This window comes from Triturus cristatus, chromosome 3_2 (genome assembly GCF_964204655.1).
Source record: "Triturus cristatus chromosome 3_2, aTriCri1.1, whole genome shotgun sequence".
Lineage (NCBI taxonomy): Eukaryota > Metazoa > Chordata > Amphibia > Caudata > Salamandridae > Triturus > Triturus cristatus.
In genome coordinates this window covers 954,408,117-954,434,078 of record NC_140584.1, presented here as the reverse complement: position 1 = coordinate 954,434,078, position 25,962 = coordinate 954,408,117, and the positions used below count along the sequence as shown (strand labels likewise).

The window sequence follows — 25,962 nt, the reverse complement described above, 5'->3', positions numbered from 1 at the left end:
CTGGAGACTGACATCTCGGGGCTGGAGTCGGCCTTGGAGGCGGGTGTCACTCCGGACGGGCTCCATGCCCTCAACCTGAAACAGTTTGAATACAGAGCTCTTGTCACCGACGCTGCCAAAACTATGTATAGGGAGCAGCAGGGTCGGTTGTATGATGCCGGGGACAAGGCGGGAAAGCTGATTGCGTGGCTGGATAAGAAGGAGAGAGTGAATCGTGTGGTCCCGGAGTTGCGTGTCTCGGATGGAGTGTGTGTGACTGAGCCTGGTGAGATTGTGGAATGTTTTGCCGACCACCTCCGGACTGTGTACTCCCCGGTGACTGATAGGGATGAGGAAGATTCTCGCCTTCTCCTGAGGGACATTGCTTTGCCTGGCCTTTCTGCCGAGGACCGTGAGCAGCTGGACGCTCCCTTGTCGGTAGATGAAATCGAGACTGCGATTCGGTCCCTTCGCTCGGGCAAGGCCATGGGTCCCAACGGTCTACCTATCGAATTATATAAGTTGCGCCCGGATAAACTAGCGCCCTTCCTCCGTCGTATGTTTCAGGAGTCCCTCGAGGCCGGTTCCCTTCCGGTCGACCAGCGACTGGCCACGATAGTCGTGATCCCCAAGGACGGTAAGCCACGGGACCGCTGTGCCTCTTACAGGCCTATCTCACTGCTAAATGCGGAGCCTAAAATCCTGGCTAAAGTCCTTGCCAATCGTTTGTTGAGCGTCATCTGCGATCTGATTCATCCTGATCAATGCGGCTTCATCCCACACCGCAACACCGCCCTCAACTTGCGGCGTCTCCATGGCGCCCTCGCCAGGGCAGAGTACCTCTCCGAACCGGCCGTGCTGGTTTCTTTAGATGCCACGATGGCCTTTGACACCATCGAGTGGCCATTCCTCTGGGCTGTTTTGACCAAATTCGGCTTTGGGGAGGGATTTCTTGGCTGGGTGAAGCTTCTCTACACGGGACCCATGGCTCAGGTGGTGGTTAATGGGCGGGTCTCTCGGCCCTTCGCTCTTGGTAGGGGTACGAGGCAGGGGTGCCCGTTGTCCCCTCTGCTCTTTGCCCTCGCCCTGGAGCCACTCGCCGCTTGGCTCCGCTGGGAGCCCTCGATCAGGGGGATCCGGTGGGCCCCGGGCTTTGAGGATCGGGTCTCGTTATATGCTGACGATATCCTCCTGTATCTTACCTCGCCGCGGCAGTCGCTTAACGTTCTCTTCGATGTTCTGACTTCCTACGGGAGAAATTCGGGTCTCACGATTAACTGGTCTAAATCCTGTGTCTATCCTATCTCCGGTGGCCCCCCTCTCCTGCCGCCTCGGCTTCCGATCCAAATATCTCTGTCAGGCTTTAAATACCTGGGGATACACATCTCGTTGGACCCGGTAGCTCGCTATGAGCACAATCTCCTGCTTCCGCTTCGGCGTTTGAGGGAAGACACGGCTCGGTGGTGTAGGCTGCCCCTGTCCCCACTGGGTCGGGCCGCATTGTTTAAAATGATGTCCCTTCCCAGGTTCCTCTATGCACTTCAGAACTCCTTCGACATCATTCCAGTGGCCTACTTTCGGGAAGTAGAGAGCCTGCAGGGGAGACTGGTGTGGGACGGACGGGCGCGTATCGCCCTGGCCAAACTCACTCTCCCCTGGTACGACGGGGGCATCGCGCTTCCCGACATTCGCAGGTATTATTGGGCCTCACAGCTATCAGCCATTAACCACGCCACGTATGCGCCTGGCTTGAACCCGGCGTATGAGATGGATAAATTCCTGCTTCCCGGCGGTAACTATAACAGGGCGCTTTACTCCCGCTCGGCTGGACGGACCCTGACGGGCCCCACTATGATCGCGGTACGGATTTGGAAGGCGGCCAATGTAGCCATGGGCTGGAGTGAGCGACTAACATGCGCTACTCCTTTATTTGCCTCCGACCGACTGGGAAGCCTCTGGACAACGAAGGGGTTTGACCGTTGGGACACGATTGGCATCAGTAGAGTGGGAGACTTATGGATGAAGGGCGCGGTTAAGACCTTCGCGGCGCTCCAGAGCGAATACGAACTCACGGAAAAGGAGTTCTTCCGATACGCCCAGGTTCGGCACGCCCTGCTCTCTGTCTTTGGGGAGGGGACCAAGATCCCGGCCTCTTCGCCCCTCGAGGACCGCATCCTTGATGGTCATGTTCCCGACAGTACTATCTCCTTAATCTATAAAAAACTCATTAATAATCGGGCTGACCTATTGGTGCGCCTTCGGGAGACGTGGACGGGGGACGGGGTGGAATTAGACGACGAGGACTGGCAGTCCGCACTATCATCCCCCAAGGAAGTTGCCATTCCAGCCCGCCTCCGCCTGGTCCAGCTAAAGATTCTCCACCGGGTGTATGTTACGGGCCCCCGTCTGGTCTCGATGGGATTCTCGGAGGATGGGCTCTGCAGGCGGGGGTGTGGGCTCAGTGCCACCTTTCTCCATATCCTTTGGGAGTGCCGGGAGGTGGCGGAATACTGGCGTCGGGTTCATGGGGTCATGGGACAAGTCACCGGGGTGGCGCTGCTGCCGGAGGTGCGTCGCTGTGTCTTGAATGTGTGGGAGCCCAATGATTATAACGCGGCGCAGACTCGGTGGGCGGCCCTGGGCTACATGATTGCCAAGAGGGATATAGCGCAGCTTTGGGGCGCCCAGCGGCCACCCACCGTGTCAGTATGGAAGGAAAACATGGACTGGTGTATGTTCAGGGAGAAGACTGTATATGTGGCCCGCGGTAAACCCGGGGCATGGGGTAGAATTTGGGGGCAATGGAACGTATATCGTGGGGGTATCTGTACGCCCCCCCTAGTGGACACCGATATTGCTTTGTCCCCCTGACCCTTGATGGTTCCTCGCAACTGATTGTGATAATCGAATATAGATGTTCCTTTCCCGTTACCCCCCCCCCCGATCTTTCAGTACTCCCTCCTGTTGATAGCTAATTGAAGTCTTGGAGTAAAAGTCCCCCGGATGTAGCCTGACCCACGTTTTTTGCCCGTATGCCTCGCCTTTTGTTTTTTGTTGTTATGTATGTTAAATGTATGTCTCCTGCCTCTCTCGAGCTATCCTGAGCCATTTACGGGGCTGGGCCCCAGGTGTCGCCTACTGCCTTGACTAATGTACGATCCTTTCTGTATCTAGCGGCCGGCCCTGGTGGTTGTAGGCCCATGCTTGTAACTGATTTATTGTTTCAATAAAATTTTTGAAGAAAAAAAAAAAAAAAAAAAAAAAAAAAGAGTGCACTGCTGGTTGAAAACGTGTTCATGTTCGGTGACAGAGTGAAACTGTATAAGGTTTAAGTCACTGTTTCATTTAGACCTTGACATTCTTAGATTGTGGTCTTGACTGCGAATGCCCTGGATTGCAGTTTCTTAAAAGTTATTCTTCAGGAAACAAGCACACGCCTACCTTCCCAAACCTGCCCGAGGCAAGCTTGGTCTTCTCATGCCACTTCTGCAAGGTGCTGTTCCGGAAGGGCCGATAATCGGCAAACCTCTTCGCCATGAACTCGGGGTATTCGTCCATCTCCAGTTTACGCTTCGGGGGTCCTTTGCGCGTCTCCTCTTGTTCCTCTTCTTCTGCCTCGTCATCGCTGGGGATTTCTTCATCACTGTAAGCCCAATGATTGTAAAGCAGTAATTACAAGACAAAATCATTGTAACCCCTGGGCAGAATACTTGGGGCTTGGCAGGGTTGTGGCCTGTGCTACACACAGTTGACCACATCTTCAGGGGGCTGGCAAGTCTACTGGGACAAGTTTGCAAAGCATCTGAGGTCACAGAGGCGTGCTAAAATTGTGCAAACCAAATAACAAAACAAGCTTACACTGTAGAGCAATGTCCCAACTCGACAACTTATCTACAGACTGGACAGCGAGGGGGCAAGGGCAGTGTTGTAAACAAAAGAAAGTCCATAAACATTCAAGAACAAGATGTGGTTCACTGGATGAGCTGTCACCGGGCCTTGGTGGAAGGCTAGATATTGCCTATTGTTTCTGCTTGCTATTGCTAGCCGGCCACTATTGAGTTGAGTACATTGTGTCCCAGCTGAGCACCGCTGGCTTCTGCCAGGTCTTTATTCTACACCAGCGCCAGGCTGTCGGCTCCTTTATCCCAACTCGGCACTTCTGATCTTTTCTTGCAATATATTTCAGTCCAGCTTCACTGTGCTTGCATTCTCTGCTCTAATGGACCCAGTCTATCTTTTCCAGCCACGTGTGTCTACTCATGCGCCTTGCTTCACAATGTTTTGACTGTCAGCCTGTCCTAAGGCATGAAACTGAGACGACTTCTTCATCAAAACAGGCACTTCTTCCCAAAACCACCAGCAAAACACCCCCATTTCAACTTCAGAGCCAAAACATCAATTAATACCGGAATCCTCAGAATCTGCAACTTCTTTGTCCACCTGTATCTCTTATTCTACGCATTTCAACCCCCTGAATAAAGTTACTCAAGTTCCACTCCAATTTCCCTCCACTCCTCCGACCTCACCACCCCAATACATCAGTCACCTCATAAATAAAGTCGGTCTAACTCTGGTCCCCGTACAAGCTGCTCATCCTGGTATTCAAACACATCCATAGCCATGACTCCTCAGACCTAGCACTATACATGGATACACCCCCGGCCTTACGCTTCATCACCAAACCATCCTCACCACTCCTGATTGAATACTCCCTTGTGCCACCTATGTGTGATGATCCTTCTACTTCTCCACACCCTAAAATTTAAAGATCTCCGCTAACCCTTGACCTCAGCTTCCACGCACCAAACACCTCCAAAACGTGGCTCAAACAACACCTCCATCTGGCAGGGTACCAGGATCCCGTGCCATCCACTAAGGCTGATATGGACACGTAATATGCTCAAACTACCCCTCAACAGTGAAATATAATTCATATGTTTACTCTTGCATGGTAGTGTTTGACTACCAACCTTTTTGTACAACTAACAGCCTGTCTTTCTTCTACAGCCACATTTTAATGTATAGTCTGCTTCTTTGCATTGAGATACCACATGGAACGTTGTTGATTAAGATGCTTTAATAAATCTATGTAAAAATCAAAAGTATTATTCAGAGGATGACACCTCATGGACTGATCGTAATGGAAAACAATTATTTTGATTTCTTCAGATATCCGACTTCCATATTTGAAAAAAGGTTGAATAATACTACAAGAGCAGCATTTCTTTGTTTATAATCCCATTATATTGTTTTACGGCTAATAATCTTCCTTACCTGTCAGCTTTCGCTTTCTTCCCATCTACCAGATGCCTTGTGTCTGGATATTGGTACAAAAGTTCATCTTGCAGTTCTACAAGGGACCTCATTAATGCCTTTAGCGCCTTGTAATCTACAAAACAGAACACATCAGAATGAGAAATCATGTCTTATACCCGAGAGAAGATAGCTCTCACACTCCAAACGGAAACGCTAGGCAAATTACAAATGAACTGGGGCACCACTAATATATTCAATTTTCTAAAGTACGAAAAACTCTCTTTAGAAAAGTGAATCTGGACTGTTAACAATACCACATCAAACAAGACAAAAACCATTCCCCAGAACATTGACCATCCACCTATCCATTCTTATTCATGACTCACCCATCATCATCGGTTAACAGCTGAATCAAGTCAGTCTTGTGAGCTATGAAATTATCTACTAAATTATTCATTAGTAAACTAAAGAAAAACTGCCCGCCAATTACTGAAACTTGTTGGCCTTCTAAAACAAAGCAAACTCTTAAAAATCAACAATTTGAGGGCATGTCCCATGGTTTACAGGGGACCCCGAGTTTGGCATCATACAATTTAAACAAGCATTTGCAATGCAATAGGTCTCGCATTTGCAAAAGTTTAAGCTATTGGCATTGTTCATGACAATGCCTTTTTTAATCTATTTTATAAAACAAACACATAATGGCATTTATTTATCATTTACAAAGCCAATAGCTAGTGTTGCATTATTATTAGCAATGCCAGCTGCTCACACTTTTATAATGCGAGACCTATTGCATTGCAAATGCTTGTTTACATCTGCCTTTCTTTCTTGATTTAACTCCCTCTACGCTGTATCGTGGCTTAGACTTGTACACAGGGTCTCCAGGTTCACAGATAGCTTAGATGCCACCAGGAATTGTAGTTGTCAAGGTGGCCTTGGTGGACCTGTTTGACCTTCTGATTTAGTTTAAAGGTGTGGTTAAAAAAGGTGTGCTATCTTAACAGACCCAGGTTGCATCATCTGTTTCAAATACCCTGGTTGTCCTAAATATATCCAAGCAACCGCTACTGCTTTTAGCTTCCCTGGAACATTCATATGATAGCGTATATGTGTAGGCATTATTACAGGTCACTGTTATTTGGGCACGGTCCCGATGGTGGTGATAAATTTGTCTGCAGCTTTCCATCTACTCATGGAATCTGAGTGTAAAATGTGCAGAAACCAAATGATAAGGGGGGTCAAACCCTACTTTTCTTCAGCTAGAGCTCTTCAATCACTTTGACAGATGCAGCTTACCATTCTAGCATCGATGATATTCTGATTGTCCTTTCCCTGTTGGTTGGCAAAGCACAATGCTTTCACCACCTTTGGACCTTGATACATAAAGACTCTTCGGTGTTGGCATTTGTAAAATAAGGCTAAAAACGTAAAGTACCAGAATGCTGCTTTCTCTTTCCTCCTCTGACTAAAAGCATTTTTGCACTTCTTGATGTATAAGTACTCTTGACAATCACGTGTATCGGTCGTTAACTCGAAAATCTTTGAGTGGTGGGTTTGTACCTGTGATATTTCGGGTTTATGTAAATAAACAGATTAGGCCCATTCAGTATTTATATTTGTTAATGTCAATCTGTACCTACTGCCATTTATTAAAAATTAAAAAGGAGACAGTGCTGTGAATTTGGCAGGAGTACTCATTTTGTACTTTCATGTGGGCGAGAGGAGCATCTGCCTCTGTTAACACTTTAGAAGCAGCAGGCTGGCTTGGATTCCCACTACTAAGGTATTACCCAGGGTGGATTAATGTCCCTGCTGCCCTGAGAGAATGGTACAGCACACCAGCTTTTTTCTAAAGCTAGTCTTCAAGTAGACCGTGTCTGACGTCTGCACATGCAAATCATTTTGGTGGTGAAAGATGAGATTTTGCAATCTATTGCATTCATGTTGTACTGCATGCCAGAATCTAAATAAGAGTTCAATTTGCGCTCCGCTTTAGATTAGAAAGAAGAGCCTCAGTCCAGGTGTGTTATGATGAATCCAGTAGTTTCTGGGTGTGGTCTGGGTTTAGCATAGACAGAACATATTATAAGGGTGTCTGCTTGATATCAAAGAGGCACTTCTGAGAGGCTTTATTTCAACGGTCTTTCAGAGTCTCATTAGAAGAGAACTAAGGGCCTGATGTACAAAGCCATTTTGCATTTTTTTCAGAATCGCAGAATTTGTGCCAACAATTCATTAAGGCATTTCCAGACTGTAAAATGGTTTTACTGACTCTTTCTGAATTGCCGATAGCAATGGGCATCAAAGGGGCTTCCCTCGCAATTGTGAAACACGATGTATCAATGGCTTGGTTTGTAACACCAGTTGGTGTTGCAAAACATTGATAAGTTACTGAATTATCAAAAAAAGCATTTACAATGCAATGGGCTCGCCTTTTGCATAAATTGGAGCTATTGCTATTGTAAATGACAAACTTTTTTATTTACGGGTTGGTTTTGAAAACAGATAAATGGCATAGTCATTTACAATGCCAATAGCTTTAGCTCTCGCAAAGGCGAGACCTATTGCATCTATATATATATATATATATATATATATATATATATATATATACACACACACACACACACACACACACACGCACACGCACCCCCCCCCCACACACACACACACACACACAATCCTTTGGTGAATATGTAGTGTTGGAAGGGGTCCACAGGGGGCACAGCGGTGGGGAAACGAGTGGGACAGAGGGCAAAAGGGAAAAAAACGAGTGGCGCAGAAGGGCACAGAAAAACGAAAGGAACAGAGGGCAGAAAGGCACAAAAAACGAGTGGAACAGAGGACAGAAAGGCACAAAAAAAGAGTGGAAAACGAGTGGCACAGAGGGCAGAAAGGCACAAAAAAGAGTGGCGCAGAAGGGCACAAAAGACGAGAGGAGCAGAGGGCAGAAAGGCACACAAAAAACGAGTGGAACAGAGGGCAGAAGGGCACAAAAAGGAGTGGAACAGAGGGCAGAAGGGCACAAAAACGAGTGGAACAGAGGGCAGAAGGGCACAAAAACGAGAGGAGCAGAGGGCAGAAAGGAACAAAAAAAGAGGGAAAACGAATGTAACAGAGGACAGAAAGGCACAAAAAGAGGGAAAACGAGTGGAACAGAGGGCAGAAAGGCACAAAAAACGAGGAAAAACGAGTGGCACAGAACAAGAGCGCACTGAAGCTGACGAGTGGGAGGGGGGAGTGGGGGCGGGCGCAGTGGTGCGGGCCGCAGTTGTAAAAGGCAGGGAGAGGGTGAGATTGAGGAAGGGAAAGATAGGGATCAAAGGAAAAAACAAGGGGGTGGCAAATGGTGTGCACTTTGATGTCCTCAGTGTCCGCGTGGCTCACTGAGGACATCAAAGCAAGTGATCAGGCAGTGCTTTTCAGGCTGCCAAATGGTGCGCGCGCCCAGGGCACATGCACTGTATTTGGAGGCCTGAAAAGCCACTGTTTGCACTTCCAAAACTCGCTTACTATAAGTCTCGCCAGAGCAGCGCTAAAGCGCTGTCTCAGACGAGACCTAAAAAACTGTTCACCAGCTCTCAACTTGCTGAGAGATGATGCAGAGGAGAGGCAATATGGGTAAAACTAGAGACCAATTTTAACACTGGTAGCATTTCTACTATTAGGCATTTTGTTCGTGAATGCACTTCAGCTGAGAGTAAATCAGAACAATATTCGCATTAAAAAAAATTTGTGGTGACTGTATTTATGAGTGCTTATTAGGTAGGGAACTGGTTCAGTCCTAAAAACAAATAATCACATTTTCTTTTTCGCCGTTCGCATTCCTTGCTGAATTTGCTTGGGATAACTCTCTTGTTTGTAGTACTTTCAGGGGACTGGGAGTATTCGCCTAAAATACCCTTTCTCTCTTGTTTGTTGATTCAGCCCTAGAAATCCCATGACCGATTGTTGGGTGTTGCATTGCACCACAATGCTCTTTGTATTTGTTAAAGGTTTCTAGACCTACAAAGTAGGACCCCTCTTTCCATACTGGGAGGCGGCAGTCATCCTGGCTGTTAAGCCCTGTGATGAGGACATGACTGACCCCTCCCCCTGCAACTAACCCATAGCCTCGCCTCGCCCATCCGTGAAATCCAACTTTACACATGGACGATGTCGAGAAGAGTGTGTGTGCAGCCCGAGGGATCAGTTTGGAAACATTCCTCAGCATTTCCACACTCAGGGTATTTCCTCAGGGAATATGCTTCAGCAGCGAGGTTATCAAACTAAAAGTTGTGGTTTGAAACAGAGTAGGATCTCTTCTACTTCTCAAGCCAATTGGCGAGAGGCAGCCTTCAGGGTCTACGACTCTTTCCATGACTCCACCACTAGTAAAGCTCTACTCTCAGAGTGTCGAGGCTAAGGGAAGTAGGCCTGTGGTATATCCCTGGTTTAGGTTGCTTCCATGCTTCTTCTGGATAGACCCCCATACGTACTGCTGTGGTTGTCTGCGGTTTATCCTGGTTTGCTCCAAATTTGCATCAATGGTGTCTGCAGTCTGTCCTGGGCGGCTCCTACTCCACTCCTGATTGGACTGCATAGAACCTACTGTTGTGGATCATACCGGACTGCAGCATCTTTGCTTCAGGGTAGGTCGCACAGCTCAATAATAGTTATTATTGAGAGGGTCCATCTTTGCTAGTGAGTGGATTGCCTAGAACATCTTAGTGTGGAATTTGAGGGTCAGAATTCACTGCACTATCTCCGCTTTTGGTTGGCATATAAACCAGTGTCAGCTGTCCACCTAAAGCAGCACCATCGCCGTTCCGGGGTGGACCCCCCCCAAAATATACTGCTGTTGGTGTATTATACTGGTTTGCACCATCTTCTCTCTGTAGCTGAGCAAGGGCTGCTACAGTGCCACATAACTTCTGTCCGGAGGAGTTAGAGATCTAGAACCCCACACTCTACTAGGAGAAGGTGTAACAGACCATAACAAAGAGCGCCTGTAATCCAGAGTCTGGTAGTTGAGCTTTTGTTGACGATTCCAGAACATGAACTAATAGCCAAATCCATTCACAGAAAAGATCATCTGATAAGCAAGTTCATACATAGCAAAAATTTGGAAACAAACTACAAACCATCAAAATACCCAAGCAAAAGCTCACATTGAAAGAAAATAAACAGACCGCTCCTGTGGCAAGAATCTCAGGTGCACCAGAACCAGGCTTTCACTGCTCTAGACAAATTGAACAGCTGATCAAAATACTACATAACAAAACTCAGCACCTACCACAGACTGCAGAGTACTAATGATTGAGATCGACCGAAAAGCTGAACTTTCCACAACTGTGGAACAAAACAACAGGGTACCTCAAATGAGTCTGAAGCACAGAATATAGGAAACTGAAAACAGAAATCTACAACTAAAGCCAATAATTGGAACAGGCAATAAGAAAGAACATAGTGGAGAGGTGTGGCTCACTGGTTAGAGGCGGCAGACCCGTAAGCAGAGAATTGGCCAGGGACCAGGGTTCAATTCCCGACGCGGCAGGGTTGTGGACCAGGGTCAAAAACGGACTCGATAATTCTCGCCTCGGTACCTACTCTAACCAGGAACACACTCGGCAACTCTGGGCATTAAGCTTGCCTCATCTCTACAACGGCCCCCCACAGACGCTGGGGATGCCTGGTTTCACCTTGGAGATACCCAGAAAGGGACCATCTCACAGGGATAGCCAGGACGGGTTCCCCAGCGGTCTATAGCGCCGGGACACCTCCTCGTGAGTTAGCTGTTCGCGCTTTACAAATATCAGTATTATTATTATTATTATTATAGAACTTCCGGAGCTCAGAACAATGATTAAATGATCAAATATTAACTTAGAGCTCAAACGTATGACCTCCTACTTTACTAAAGATTGAGGAACTTTCTCGCAGATATCTAGCACCCCAAATCCCAAATAGAATGATACAACCAGAATGTTTACTTACAGTGCAACAACCAGTGCATATTCAATGGCAAATATACACTGACAAAATGTCATTATAAAAAATATAATTTAAAATCTAGAAAATGAGAAAACTCCCATCTGCAGTAACCTGTGTCTGAGAGGAACTTGGCCACTCCAGTTAAACTCTCTCTGTCTCACCCACAACCTACAATTCATCCCGATTCCGAACGTCTCCCTCACCTAGCTTCCCCCTATAACACCACTCTGGCAACCTCGCCACCAATTCTCACTACATTAACACTGCATGTGGACACCGTGCTCACCCCTACCTATGATACTCTTCTCTCAATTTCCATTTGCCTTTAACTCTCACTTTAAGTCGCAAAAACACCCCCTCCACTGACCCATCCTCCTGGTCACGATGTCCTGCATAAGGGCATAGACCTGGTGCAAGAACGAGGCCACATCTATTTAGGCCAATGGGCTCTACGTCTGTCTATGTAATATGAAGAATTCCTTGGCAAGCTGCAATGAATCCAGAAAAGTCCTATACCTGGGCAGAGGGGACCATGTTAACGCTGCACTTAAGATGCCACCCTGGTTGCCAGTGCAAGAAAAATCTCATTCGATGCCCTCTGCATTCTACACCAGGCAGTATATGGCGCAGGACTACCTTCCTATAATGTTAACTCAGATTTTACAGCCATAGGAGAAACCTCAGATCGCGAATGGCTCCACTCCTGAAAACTTCCCTCTTTTAAAAAAAACTTGCTAAAAGTGAACTCTCAGCAGAGTCAATCCAGCCATGTAATATGCTCCTAAGGAGAATGAAGACCAACCAGAGCCACCTAGAACATAGAAAAACAAACAAGAGCTGTCTCTCCCGAAAATTAGGACCCAAGTGTCCCTCATAAGATTTTTACGCACTTTATGTTTGCTTTGCTTACTACTCCCTGCTTAACACGCTCATACATGCTGAGCAACAAGTCTGGAGTACATTCTCCGGAATTCACCAATGACCCAAAGTATACCACTACTACATTACACTTACACCAGCACCTTTCTAATGTTCACTCACCACAGATGGAGTAACAACTTACTCGGCCAACTGCAAAGCGCTTTGGGTCCTTGCAAGTGAATGCCCTAGAGAAATTCTGAAATGAAATACAAATGCAATACAATACAGCGTGTTCCGATTCATCAAACCTGGTACACCTCTAGTCCACCTGCCCAGCCACTAATCTGCTGTTCATCAGCCCTTTGTGAGGCTTTCCTTGGGCTCTGGGAACAGTCTGAGGTTGATGGGCAGCATCGTGTAGACACTTTCATTTAGCAGTAGGGCCACATTACAAGTACACGTGAAACCGGTCTCTAAAGTTATTAGAAGGGATGATGATTGGCAGGCAACTGGAATGTGACGGTTTACTTGAAGGTACCCAAAGAATGCTCAGATCTAGATCTAGGCCGGGGTTCTCCAAAGTTGCCCTGGAGGGCCGGATCCATGCCAGAATTTTAGCATATCCCCATTTAGATGAATGTAGTTATCTTAAAAATCAGCCATGGATCCGGCCCTCTTGGGCCGACTTTGGAGAACTCTGATCTAGGCCCAGGTGACCTGGCATCTGGTGTCCTGAGGACTCTCAACACATTGAGAGGCACACATTCCTATACACAAGTGGTAGCCTCCACTGTGAAAGCAAAATACCCCAGTTATGAGGGAGGAACTGACTTTACTCTAGAGAGCCTGTAGGCAGTCTCCCTACACGGGTACAGGTAAAAAGGCGTCTGCACCAGACTAGAATCTCGTTACAAACAACATCAGTCTCAGCACAGTCTGGGTGGAGGGCTCTAGCCACTCGCACAGAAAGGAGGTGCACTTTGAGTTCCCATCCATCACCCTGACATCAGAGCTCAAAAACCTATTATATATACAGAGCTTCCTGGAAGAGAAACATAGGGCTGACGAGAAAACATACAAGGGTAGAGTGGTACAGCTTTCCAGAACCCAGCCTCAATACATTTCTGACAGCCTTGCACCTCAGTACCATTTGCAGGAACTAATCCTGTAGAGCTTGGCCCTCCCCCAATCAATTCTCTTACTGCGGCTCTGATCAACTCAAGGTCGACAGTCGAAAATGCTTACAATATCCATGGTCCTACATGAGAAGCCCCACCTCATGGGAATTACAGAAAATGTGTTTGATAACACATGTGGACTTTACATTGCAGCCCTCTACAGTAATGTTTCAATTATAGAATTTTGACACTTTAATCAAATATTTAGAGCATGCATAGCAATATAGAGAAGATGTATTTTTACTGGGACCATGTGAAGCACTCTGCTGCCCCTATGGCTAGGATCTCAATATACAAAAATCTTTAATAAATAAAGTAAATAGACAGATCAATATAATGTATTTGCAGTTGGTACAGAAAATGTAATGCTTGCTCCATAGTGGGTTAAGTGGAAAACACCCCCTACATCTGAAAAGGATTTTTTTAAAATTTTCTTCCTAAACATTAAGCCACTGCGGACTGCGTGCGATTGGAGGTTTCCCATGGCCTGCATGTTTTTCTCCTCTTATCTCATGAGTTGGTTGTTGAGGGGCTTTATCAAAACTACCCTCTTGAACCTAGGATGTATTGCTCGTCTGTAAGGATTTAAGTCGGTTTGTTTAAAGCTGGACGCAAATTCCTTTACACCTTATTGTGTAAGCTGTCTGTTTTGAAGGCTCCTCAACATCTGGCTGCAACTGACTCAAGAACTCCCATGATTCATCTTCTAGAGAGAGTGCCCTCAAATAATATAAGGAGATGAATTTACAAAGTGTGTTATTTAAAGAAAGGCAATTAGCTGATAAAATAATTGGATGTACCAGATCTTACACAGGCCGCACTCCAATATCCGCCAACAGAGTGAGTGACCCATCACCCACTCGCTGCCAAAGGTAACCGGGATATTTATGATTTTACTGGGGCTCAGATTAACATGGGCAACAAGTAATACAGCTCATCGAGGATTTACTATGAGGGTTAAAATACTTCAGTTAAGAAATTCATTTTCAAAATACCTTTGGTAAAATATTTTCCCGTTTAAGTTCTTTCAAATAAAACTACTTTTTGTAGTAATGGGCCTGAACAGGGTTAATAATATGAGCATAATCCATAATTGCATTAATATAGTAACAGTAAAATCAAGACATCTACTTTGAAATACTATGTTGTTGTGCATCTACATTACAGAGCGGTTAACTGGCGCGATGTCCTGGCTCTCTTCGGCTCCTTCTACAACTTCTCCAGAGGCTAAGAGCCTGCGTCACATGGAAGCGTTACTGACTGACCCCTTATTCGAGGCATAAAAGACCCTGAAGGGGCAGAACATGCTGATCAGAGGTCAGTAGTTCTGGAGCCCACTCCAATCTAACCGTAGTGTCTCTCAGCCTGTCTAGCTTTGATGGCTGACAACTCTGCCCAGCTGAGTGTATTAGTAGAGTTCAGCCACAGCGGAACAGTAGAAACAGCAAGGAGAATAGCCGACTAGACTTCGAATGTGTGGAATGTAGCGGTTTCTTTGAATAGGTATTGATCCGTTTCATTGACGGATTCTCTATATCAAAGCCAACGAGGTCTGTGGTAAAACATATGGCACGATCCGGGAGAAAGGCGCTTCTAAGATACTGAAGACCCCTTTCTAGAATGGACACATCTCAAGGCACTTGCAGACGTAAAGCGACCCATTCCAAAGCCAGAAGGAATAAGAACACATGAAGGGTGTGGCTGTGGATCGTGTGGATTATGACTGAGACAATATTACATTTCATTTGCTCTTAGATGAAAATAAATTTAGTAAGGGCCTTGAAAATTAGGCTTCTCCCTATAAACGCAAAATTCGCCTAGGTCTTACCAGAAGAAGGATTTGCAATTACGACAGCCTTCTACAAGGGAGAGTGGTGGATATTGTAGGAAATCGCTGATTCTTAATGTGCTGCTTATCTAGGGCAACCTTGCATTTTAAAAAGTGATGTCAGATGGGCTGACATCTGAAGCAGCCAAGAGGCAACTACAGGCAAAAAAACATTATTGTAATGAAGCATAATACACGAGTGACGATGCGCCGTACACTTGATAGCCATCTACCCAGAAGTGGACTTGGTGGCTAATGAATAATAATAATAATACTGGTAGAACTGTGTAAAGTTCAGAATAGAATCAAATTACAGCATTATTTATTCTTCATAACATGTAGGACCCATTGTATGAGAAAATCATACGTCATCAATGAGACTTTGTCGCAACATATTGATAGGGTTCTGTAAATTTTACATAAATCCTAAACACTATGCCACACACTTACTATTGGGATACTCTATTCACAGATCTAAGCTACAGAAACAGCTGCACTATGCTCTTGTCGCAGCAAAACGTAATTATACTCTGCAAGTATGAAACATTTTCCCGAATAGTCCGCCCTTTCCCCAACGAAGGTCAGCAGTACTAATAATTATGCTGAAACATTGTATAGAACTGGACTTAGCACTGCAGGCTTCAAAGGACTATGCATCTTGTGTTGAACTCTCCAATACAAGATTGATGGGAGGTCCACAGAACGTCAGCAATGGCTACAGGGCGTCAGTGTAACTTTTTATCACACAAGCCAACAACTCTCAAGCCAATAATTGTAAGCACCGATCCACATTTTTAGCATTCACTAAGTTCATGGTAAGTGGAAATTAGAAACAAAGATACATAAAGGCAACACAATTGAATATATGTTAAAACAGCAGAAACAACTTTGTTGCACTCATTTGCTGTCCAATGAATCAGCTTTCAAAGGCTAACTCACTGACCAACTTTCAGTACCTCCCCTCACACCTCCACCTTAAAGCTATCCATGAACTCTCATACCTATCCACTCTCTTGCCTCTCATCCACACTCATCCCTTACCCAAACTCTCTCACTGCCCATCAGCACAGGCAGACTCTCCATCAACACCCAAAACCCTACATTTGCACTACCCAGCGCGGTATTCATTTTATCACCTCCACCCACTAACATGCCTGTCCCTCACTCCACCTCCGTGCATCCACCCCCACACATCCTCTCCTCACCAACTTTCTTCACCGCCCCACTCTATCCTCAATATTTGAAAAATTAAAAAGAAAGTCAGAAGCTGTCATTTTTCTACAAATTGACAATCAATAATATTTAGAATCAGGAACTTTGCATGAATTGCTCTCGTTGTCCAAGATTCACGTCAGAACACTTAACGAAGATTTATAACCCTGCAGCCTTGTGACAAGATCATATTTCTTCTCTATGTCGTTGTCTTTGCAGCACGTTTATTTCTTACATTTAGTAGCGCTGTGTGCTGCCTGTCTGGAAGCCTCAGAGAGCCATGCGAAGTCTGCTTTGCTGACTTTAGTTTCAGATACAACTCTTTTGGAATGTACACAGCAGGGTACAGAGCCAGGCTGGCCTGGATGGATATACACAACACCTCTGAAAGGCGCTCACATACTGTGCCGAAAATGCCACTTCTGTCTAACTCTTCCTCAGCCTGAGAGGCCGCCAAGTGCGCATGGGCAGGATAGAATTGAAAAATGTGGTGCATTGTCACCTTTTGGGGAAAAGGGACACTCCGCTGTTATTTCATCCTTTGAAATTCATAAAAGCATTATTTCCGCCTGCACGCATAAACACACAGATTTAAGGTGATTTACTACTTGCAGAAAACAGACAACCAGGTTGACAATCTTCGATACTGAAGGCTATTAAAACGTTACTCCACAGGCAGCTTTCATACCCCGCCCTCGAAAGAAAGGTCACAGAATCAAGCAGCGCACCATGCAGGCAATTTAAGTTTACAAGACTAGGAAGTCGTTTTCTGACAATGTGTCATGCTCTTTTTTGACAGTCACAATGCAACAATTGTGAAGATGCTCAATTTAAGATTTTTTTTACTTTTTCATTCAATCCGTTTCACTTTTCTTACGTGTATCAAATAAACCAAAAAACGAGAACATGCAAACAAGAGAGTAAGGCGTTCACAGGAAACGCAGTCGCAAAAAAACCAACAAAAAAAAATCTGGCCCTCCCCAAAAATGATCTAGGAGCACGTTATTTAGGAGCACATGTTCTTAACGCAGTGGCAATCGAAAGCGCTGTAAACACACATTAGTTGTCACAAAAAGTCACTTTTTAATTAAAAAAAATTATCTCATACTTTGTGTCAGACTGCAAATATAGTTTGCAATGAACGCCAATTTAAAATGAATTTAAATTTATATAGTGCCACAGCTTCCCAGCCAGGGCCTGGCGCTATGTAAACAGACACAATGATGTTAAATTCTTTAAAATAACCAGGCTTCCAGCTGTTGTTCAAAAGAAAGTTCAGAAGGAATGGCACGGAGAGAGACTGGTCAGTATTTCAGAGCTTGGCAGCAAGGAAGGGAAAAGAGGGTCTACCCTTTCAAGGGCTAGGACCCTTAGGAATATTAAGAAAGAGCAAGTTAGAGGATCCGAGCAATCTACTTGGGAGATACTGACTAAACTGTTTGATTACATATTCAGCACATAGGGATACACCAATTACATACCATTTCACTTCGTTACATTTCCTCCTTACAACAGGATTTCTCCCCAACATAAAACGTAGCTAAGGTAGTTTTCAAGTGTCATGGTAATTAAAGATAGGTAACACATCAAGTACGAATCCTTGATTTGGGAATGTCCACACGCCAATCACATTCTTAGTATCCATCGCATCCAATCCAGATTGGAGTGAAACCGCAGGCGGCCCTCCCAATATATGACTTTACACTATCAGAGAAGGAGGCAAGGCAATTAATACACCGGAAGAAGGCGAGACAAGGTCTCAAATCCAGGCAGAGAAAAAATCCAAAACTTGTGTCCACCTACCAAAATTTAAACGCGATTAAGTTCTCGGTACTGGTTTTGGGGCACCCAGTGTAGTATAGGGTTTCTTTTCTTCAGACAACTTCAGGGCTAGAACCTTTTAACAAAATGTTTATTTTAACTTTGGAAATGGTTTCACATCGGTTTTGAGGTGGGCCACTTGTATTTTGGAGGCATGCCTGAGATATGGATTCTTGAAACAGACCTTACCTGTAGTTCTGCTTTGATAGAGCAAGCTTTAACACAGAAATGCTCCGCTGCAGGACAGCATATCAATCCAACAAGAAAGCTGGGAGCCTACATCAGTAAATCACCCTGTGCCCTTCTGGTAATACTCCCTCGTATGTTTTCATTTTATACATCCCTTCACAACGTACAGAAGCAGCCCTGGAGTATTTAAGCTTCATGCAGGGACAGCGCTCCCATGTATCAAAGTGTCAGGCGGCTTATAAGAGATTAAATCTAGCCCACTGCTTTAAAACCACAAAAATCAATGCTATGCAGACCAGCCAAGGGCTGTGAACCAGCAAGGTGGCACCCGCCCCACTCCACAGCTAGCACGTGACATGTCAACTAATGACACAGCCTGCCCTGCAAGGGATGCACTAAAGAGTGTTATCTGCCATCTTAACATCTTTCTCGTCCTATGCATATAGAAGCTTCTCAAGAATTTTCAACCCTGCCGAAAGTATCAGGCCGTGAAGGTTTTATACATAGAGGCCAATGACCAATCTCTTTACCATGCTCATTTGAGGGGCTGACAAGACCACTGTTGAAAGTAACGTATAGCTTCTTACCTGTCGGTGTAGTTTTGCAGCATGAAGACTTTCTGGATTCACTATGCTGCGCATTATTCCGCCATCTAGTGGTTGCGTCCAGAATTGTAGTCTTTCTTTTTTTTTTTCGTGGGCGTCAACATACCACCATTTCGTGTCCTTCGTGTAGTCGGCGTGCTTCCTCCGGAAGCTCCCACCTTTGGTCGCCATCTTCAGATTCTTTTTTTGTCTTGTCTTGTGCTACTCTTTCTCTTCTTTTAACCTTTTAAAGTCTTTTCCCTGTTATCCTCTTCTTCCTCCTGTCTCATCTTTCTGGCAGAGGAGGATGGGATCGCTAGTGAATCCAGAAAGTCTTCAAGCTGCAAAACTACACCGACAGGTAAGAAACTATATGTTTTGCAGCATGAATCTCTCTGGATTCACTCTGCTGTGCATAGACTTTGTAGCGGTTTGTCGTTATTGTGGTGGCTGGGTGGAAGATGAGCTCTGGTTACTGAATATGTGTTGTAAGACCTTCTGTCCCACTTGCGCTGCTATGTTCATTTGAATATCTACACAGTAGTGCTTAGTGAACGTGTGCACTGAAGACCATGTTGCGGCTTGGCAAACGTCTTGAATACAAACCCACTATCCTACTATTGCTTGAAACGGATGGCAAAGGATCTTTTTTATCTTCTAATTAGTACCATTTACTTCTGTTTTTAAACAGTAAGTAGGATCATATTTTGACCTTTATATGACAATAGCTAGAGAGAATGATCTCGTTTCTCTACAGTGCCTCTGATGTGACCTGCTTTTCCTTTCAGGGACAGTGATCTCGTAACAGGGATATACTATATCCTATTGGATGGAGAAAGACTCTTGAATTGAGTTAATAAGAACCCTACGTGTTTGTTATTCAACCTACTATTTTGGGTGGGTACAGACCCAGCGTTTTGTTCGTTTGTAGCCACTTTCTTCTCTCTTTATTTCGTCGGGTCTAGATGTTATCACCAGCTGGGTTTTCTTCTTTTGACCACCATCAACTGACTTTACCTTTTTTTTTTTCCCTACAGGTTCTTGTAAAAAAAAATGTTTTATCACTTATCGCATATTCCGCACTTTTTACCCTGGGTGACGATTTTCCCTCTCTTTCTGTGTCCCATACTGGCTTTCTTTTTCTTTCTCTTTTATTATCATGATTGTCATGGGCCTCTAGAAATGTGACATATGGTAAGGAGTGTCCTTACGCTTTACTAATACACTGATTAGGCATTTCCATGTGTACAATAAATAACTCCTATGATGTTGCTTATCACTAATGTTTCTTATCTGCAATATGGTTTGCCCTGACGATTTTTTATATAGACCAATAACAATATGTTTGTATTCAAAATGTTTTTTAATATTCACAATTGTATTGTAATTGCTGCTTGTGTTTTGGTCCTTATGTGTGTTATTCATTTTTGCCTTTTGTGTATAAATTTGTTGCAGCCCTGAAGAAGTCCAAAGTTGGACGAAACGCGTCGGGTGCTTTTGCTGTTGTCGGAAGTTTTTAAAAATTACATGTTAAACTGTATAATAAAGAAGAACCTTTTGGAAAACGAACTACCCTAAAGATTTGGACTCACTTATATTGTATAGATTGAGTGGTGCATTTGGTGCTGTGTTTTTTTATGTCTTGAATAGGTTTTTTTGCTAGAAACGCAATTGTTGCTCCTTTCTTCCTTGTTGAGTGAGCATGAGCTGCTCCTTGTAACTGTTGCCCTGCTTGTTTGTGGCAGAGTTGTATGGTTTGTGCAATCCACCGTGCAATGGTATTTTTGGTAACTGGTTGTCCCAAAAAACTGCTGGCAAAGGATACAAAGAACTGCTTTGTCTTTCTGCACTCCTTTGTCGTTTCTATATAGTGCATTACTGCCCTCCTGGCGTCCAGTGTGTGTAGCGCCCTTTCTGTGCTTGTGGTAGGTTTTTGGAAAAATCTTGGTATTTGATTTGTCTGGTTGATGTGGAACCGTGACACCACCTTTGGCATGAAATGTGGGTCTGTTCTCATTACAATCATATCACTGTGTATTTGTAGGTAGGGCTCTTGAAGTGTTAGCGCTTGCAATTCACTCACCCTTCGTAGCGGGAGGTTAAGAAACTATTTCCTGTTTCTCCTCTTGTGTAAGTCACTATTGCCACTAAGTGCACCCTTAGGGATGTATAGCTTAGTTTACTTTGTAGTAGATGTGTTATGTATTTTAGTACTGTTGATTCCTTTGTAATTTTCCTTTGTAGTTTCTCCCTAATGCACCATTCGGAGAATCTTGTCCACTTTGCTACGTAGCACTTTCTTGTGGTAGGTCTCCTTGCCTCCCTGAGCACCGCCATTGTGCTTGCTGGTAGTTTTAGGTGTGCAAATTCTAGGTCTTCAGGAGCCATGCTGCTAGGCGAGGCTCTCTGGCTCTGGGTGTAGCACCCTTCCGTTCTGCATTGCTAAAAGGTCGCTTCTCTTTGGGAATCTGTGTGCTGGTGCTTGCGCCATTTCTACTATTTGTGAGAACCAGGACTGTCTGGTCCACTGAGGTGCTATTAGTAATTGCGTCATGTTGCTCATCCTGCATTTGCTGAGTGCCCGTTGGTCTCAGTGGTATCGGGGGAAAAGCGTATACAAATATCTTTGATCAACTTATCCATAGAACATTCCCTTGGGACCGATGGTCTGGTTGTCTGGATGCGAAGAGTTGGCATTTTTCATTTTGGTGTGTTGCAAATAGGTCTATTTGCGGTGTGCCCCATTTCAGAATAGTTTCTCTATTTCCTGTTGGTTGAGCTCCAATTCGTGGGATGCGGACGTTTTCCTGCTGAATCTGTCTGCTTTCACATTGTCCTTCCCTGGGAGATGTATTGTCAGCACGTCTATTCTTAGTGGAATTGCCCATGTCCATATTTCCTGTGCTATCCCTGATAGTGCCACAGATTGTGTTCCTCCTTGTTTGTTGCTGTAGAACATGGTGGTTGTGTTGTCTGTTTGGATCAACACCCTGTTTCCATATAGCTCCTTTTGAAAGGCTTTTAAGGCTAGGAACACTGTTTTTAGCTCTAGGTAGCTGATGTGTTTGACCGCATCCTGCTGCGACCATAACCCTCTCACCTTGAGTTTGTTCATGTGTGCGCCCCACCCCAGCTGGGAGGCGTCTGTTGTGATGGTCACTGTTGGAGTTGGCTGTGTGAATGGTTTCCCCTATGATATGTTTTACTTGTTCCACCACACTATTTCCTGATGCACTGTGTGTGTGACAACCACTAGATCTTCCCAACTCCCTGTTGCCTGTGACCATTGCTGCTGTATCCATTCCTGGAACGGTCACATGTGTAGTTGAATATTTGGGACCAGATGTATTCATGACGCCATCATTCCCATTAGCTTGCTCATTTTCCTCGCTGTCAGAGCTTGTCCCTTGCGGTAAAGACGTGTCTCCTTCAGTATTGCCAAAGTTCTCCTTGCCCTGTATGGTGTTGATCTCTGCCACTAAGAATATCTTCACCTGTTCCGGTTCTATTGAAGACTTCCCCCAATGGATTGCAAAAACCAGTTGGATTAGTGTTTGTATCACCTGCTGGATGTGTTGTTTGACTTGCTGGCTGTAGGAGCTTGCTTTTACGAGCCAGTCGTCGAGGTAGGGGTATACATGTATCCCTTGCCTCCTCAGGTGTGCTGCTACCGCTGCTAGACATTTCGTAAACACTGTTGGTGCGGATTGGAGTCCGAATGCGAGCACTGTGAACTGGTAGTGAGTCTTGTTGATCACAAATCTTAGTAGGCGTTTGTGTTTTTTGTTGATGGGAATGTGCAAGTATGCGTCCTTTAAGTCTATAGTTGCCATGTAATCCCCTTCCTGTACCTGGGGTATTACTTCTTGCAGAGATGTCATTTTGAATCTTTGTGTCCTTATGAACTTGTTTAAGAACCTTAGATCCAGAAAAGCCTTAGCGTTTCGTCCACTTTTGGTACGAGGAAGTAGTTGGAATAAACCCCCTTATTTCTTTCCTTGTACGGCACTATCTCTATTGCCTCCTTGTTGAGCAGTTCCCGTGCCTCTAGTAGCAAAAGTGAAAGTTCCTTTGCCGAGTGCGCCTTGTCATTTGGACTCTTGCTTGGAGGTTGTTTTTCTAGCTCTATACAGCAGCCGGATTGTATGATGTTTAGTATCTATTTGTCCGTTGTGACCTTCTTCCATTCCTGGAGGAAGTTCCTTATGTTGCCTCCTACTGGTGTTATATGTTCGGGGAACTGTTTGTTTTGTGAAATCAGTTTTTGGATTTGTCTTCTGTTTTGATGCCACCCTAGAGGTGTTGTCTGGGTGGCTGTTTGCCTTACGGTGAAGTCACTTGGAGGAGGGCAGTTGCCCTCCTCTCCGTGCGGGTCCTCGTCTGTTTGAGCGACCTTGAAAGGACTGGCCTCGTGGCTATTACTGCCAGTTCTGCTGCTGCTGTCCCTGCTGCTACTGGCCCTGGCCGTTTCCCTGATAACCTTGTTGGAAGGTTTGGTGCGAGGTACTCAGTTGGTTGCCTCCCCTACCATTGGGCCTTCTTGAGGGTGTACCCCTTCTCATCCCTCTGAACTGCAGTGCTCCCATGGACCTAGCAGTTTTGTTGTCTTTTTTGAGTGGAGTTAACTTTTCGTCAACTGGTGTTCCAAAACGTTGCTCTCCTTGAAGGATGTGTTCAGGATGTTGTTCTGTACCTCAGGCTTGAAGCCTGAAATCCTAAGCCATGCCTGCCTTATCTCTGTCACCCCATTCATCATCTGCCTGCTGGACATCTCCGCCACGTCCAAGGCCAACTTTAAACATGTGTTGTTTTCCCTTGCTCTACCAGGTGAACTGCCCTTTGCTGGTACTGATCCGGTAGATGCTTCAGGAGTTGCCCCACTTCCTCCCAGTGCTGGTATGGTTGTCTGTTGATTAGGGCGTTTGAGTTGTCAATGCGCCATTGAATCGCAGCACTCCGTTCTACTATCCTCCCCATGAAGTCCATTCTTCTACTCTCCTTGTCAGGAGGTGGTCCGGCATTTGTGGGCACATTGGCCTTTTTCCTAGCGGTTGCAGTGATTATTGAATCACCTGGCACTGATTCCTGAATGTATGCAGGATCCTTTGAGGAGTGCTTGTACTTCTTTTCTGTTCTCTGGGTCACTGATTTACATACAGCTGGCTTCCTGAAAGCCTCTCTGCCCTGGTCCAGCACACTAGGGAGTATGCGCAGGAATGGTCTCCTGGTTTATGTTAATAAAAGAGTCTCCAGAAGAAAACAAGCCTTGGGCTTCTCCTCCTCCAATTTCACTCCATATGTCTCTGCAGCATTCTTGACCACCATATTATAGATCCCTAGATCGTCTGGTGGGGAAGGCCTCGAAGGGTATGTATCTACTCCTTCTTCGAGTATTTCGGCGTCGAGGTCATGCCACTAAGTCTTGCGCCTCCGGGGACGTCGAGTCCTAGTAGGTTTGCTGTTTCTCCTCTCCTTCTCCCCAAAGTAATACAGGGCCTCTTCCTCCTGTTTTTTGACAGGTTCAGGCATTTTCAGCAGTGCAGGGTCTTCGTCGCCCCTTTCGACCTTGGCCGCGGGCTTCGGCGGGATGGTGTACTGGCTCATCTTTTTGTCTAAGTCCTTTTTCCGCTGCAGGATGCTCGCCATTCGGCCTTGAGCCTCCTCTTCTTCCTCTCCATCTCGGCAGCTTTTTCGGCATCGAGAGTTTGAGCGCTTCGCTTCGAGATAGTACAAAGTCGTTGACCCTTCCTTTCTCGGCGTCGAGGAGTCCTTTTCGGGGGCTTCCTTCGATGACCTAGATTTTTCATGGGTCTTCGCCGTCTGGGAGTCCTTTTCGAAGGATCCGGTGGGCTGTTTGTCCCTGGGTGCTGTTGCTTTCGCCGAGTGCTTCGACGGCAATGCTCCCTTCGAGGACTTTGTTTCACTCTTACGAGTGTCGGTCGAGTGTCTGGGGGTCGGCGACTCTCTTACCTCCTTCGACGTTCTCTTTTGGACTCCGACAACAGTGCAGTCCTCCGGTCCTTCAGCGATGTTGTCCTCCTCTCCACTGGAGAGGCCCAAGTCTCGGAGCGATGGAGGTGGCACCTGCCCCTGCATGGTGTAGTTCGGCCTTCTCTGCCTCTCTCTTACTCTGAGGGTCTTGGGTGTGAACGCCGAGCACGCGTTGCAGTCCTCGCTGTTGTGGTCGAGCGGCAGGCAGAGGTTGCAGACTGGATGCTGGTCCTTCTGGGCGTATTTGTGGTGGCAATTGGTGCAAAACTTGAAAGGTGTTTTGGCCATTCCCGCGCTCAGGGAGCCCCATGTGTGCGCATTCTCCGGTGAACGTCGAGATCGCGTGAGAAAATCTTCTCCTTCGTAGTCCCGGTTACCTGACCTGTAGTCGGGTGTGATGAAAAACTGTGATTTCGTCGATTTTTCCAATTTCCGTTGATTCTCTCTCCAGAACTCTGGAACTCTTCGGTAACGATCCAGACCCAACGGCGGAAAAAAGAATCTGAAGATGGCGACCAAAGGTGGGAGCTTCCGGAGGAAGCACGTCGACGTCACGAAGGACAACAAATGGTGGCACAGAATAGTGAATCCAGAAAGATCCATGCTGCAAAACCGGTTATTAAGCACTAGACCATTTAAGTGGCCACAAGAAGTGACAAGACTAAATAATTTGCTCTTTAGACAATCCCCTGCAGTCTGAGATGTAAAGTATGAGGTAATTGTGTATATATTTGTACACTTACTGCTCATACCAGCTTTCTCGTGCATCAGTCAATGTGGAGAGCCAAGTGTTCCTTTAAATAGACATTGCTTTATTCCAAGTGCCCAAAGTGGTGAAATATATTTTCTATGATTTCCAATCACATCTATTAGCTGTGGACTGAGGAATGAGGTTGCAGAATTTGTCACTGCTGCGCAATCCTGATATTTGTATATCTTATCGTAGAAGAGAGAGAAGGAAGAAGACTATTGGGAAATGAGCCCATGAACGAAAAGACTGAGGCAGTGTGGAGACAGTGGAAGTGAGAAGTCTCCATGGTGTAAATGATGCAGAGAAAGAGAACCTAGAACTACAAAGACAAGCACA

General features: G+C 45.6%; 1 protein-coding gene across 1 annotated transcript in view; it reads right to left on the bottom strand.

Annotated features, from left to right (window-relative positions):
• AATF (apoptosis antagonizing transcription factor) overlaps positions 1 to 25,962 on the bottom strand; it is a 363,992-nt gene that overhangs the window by 177,815 nt on the left and 160,215 nt on the right. Inside the window, exons 5-6 of the mRNA XM_085649474.1 lie at positions 5,254 to 5,368; positions 3,421 to 3,622 (exon numbers count right to left, since the gene is read on the bottom strand). Of these exons, the coding sequence (XP_085505600.1) occupies positions 3,421 to 3,622; positions 5,254 to 5,368 (317 nt within the window). The remainder of the gene's footprint in view (positions 1 to 3,420; positions 3,623 to 5,253; positions 5,369 to 25,962) is intronic.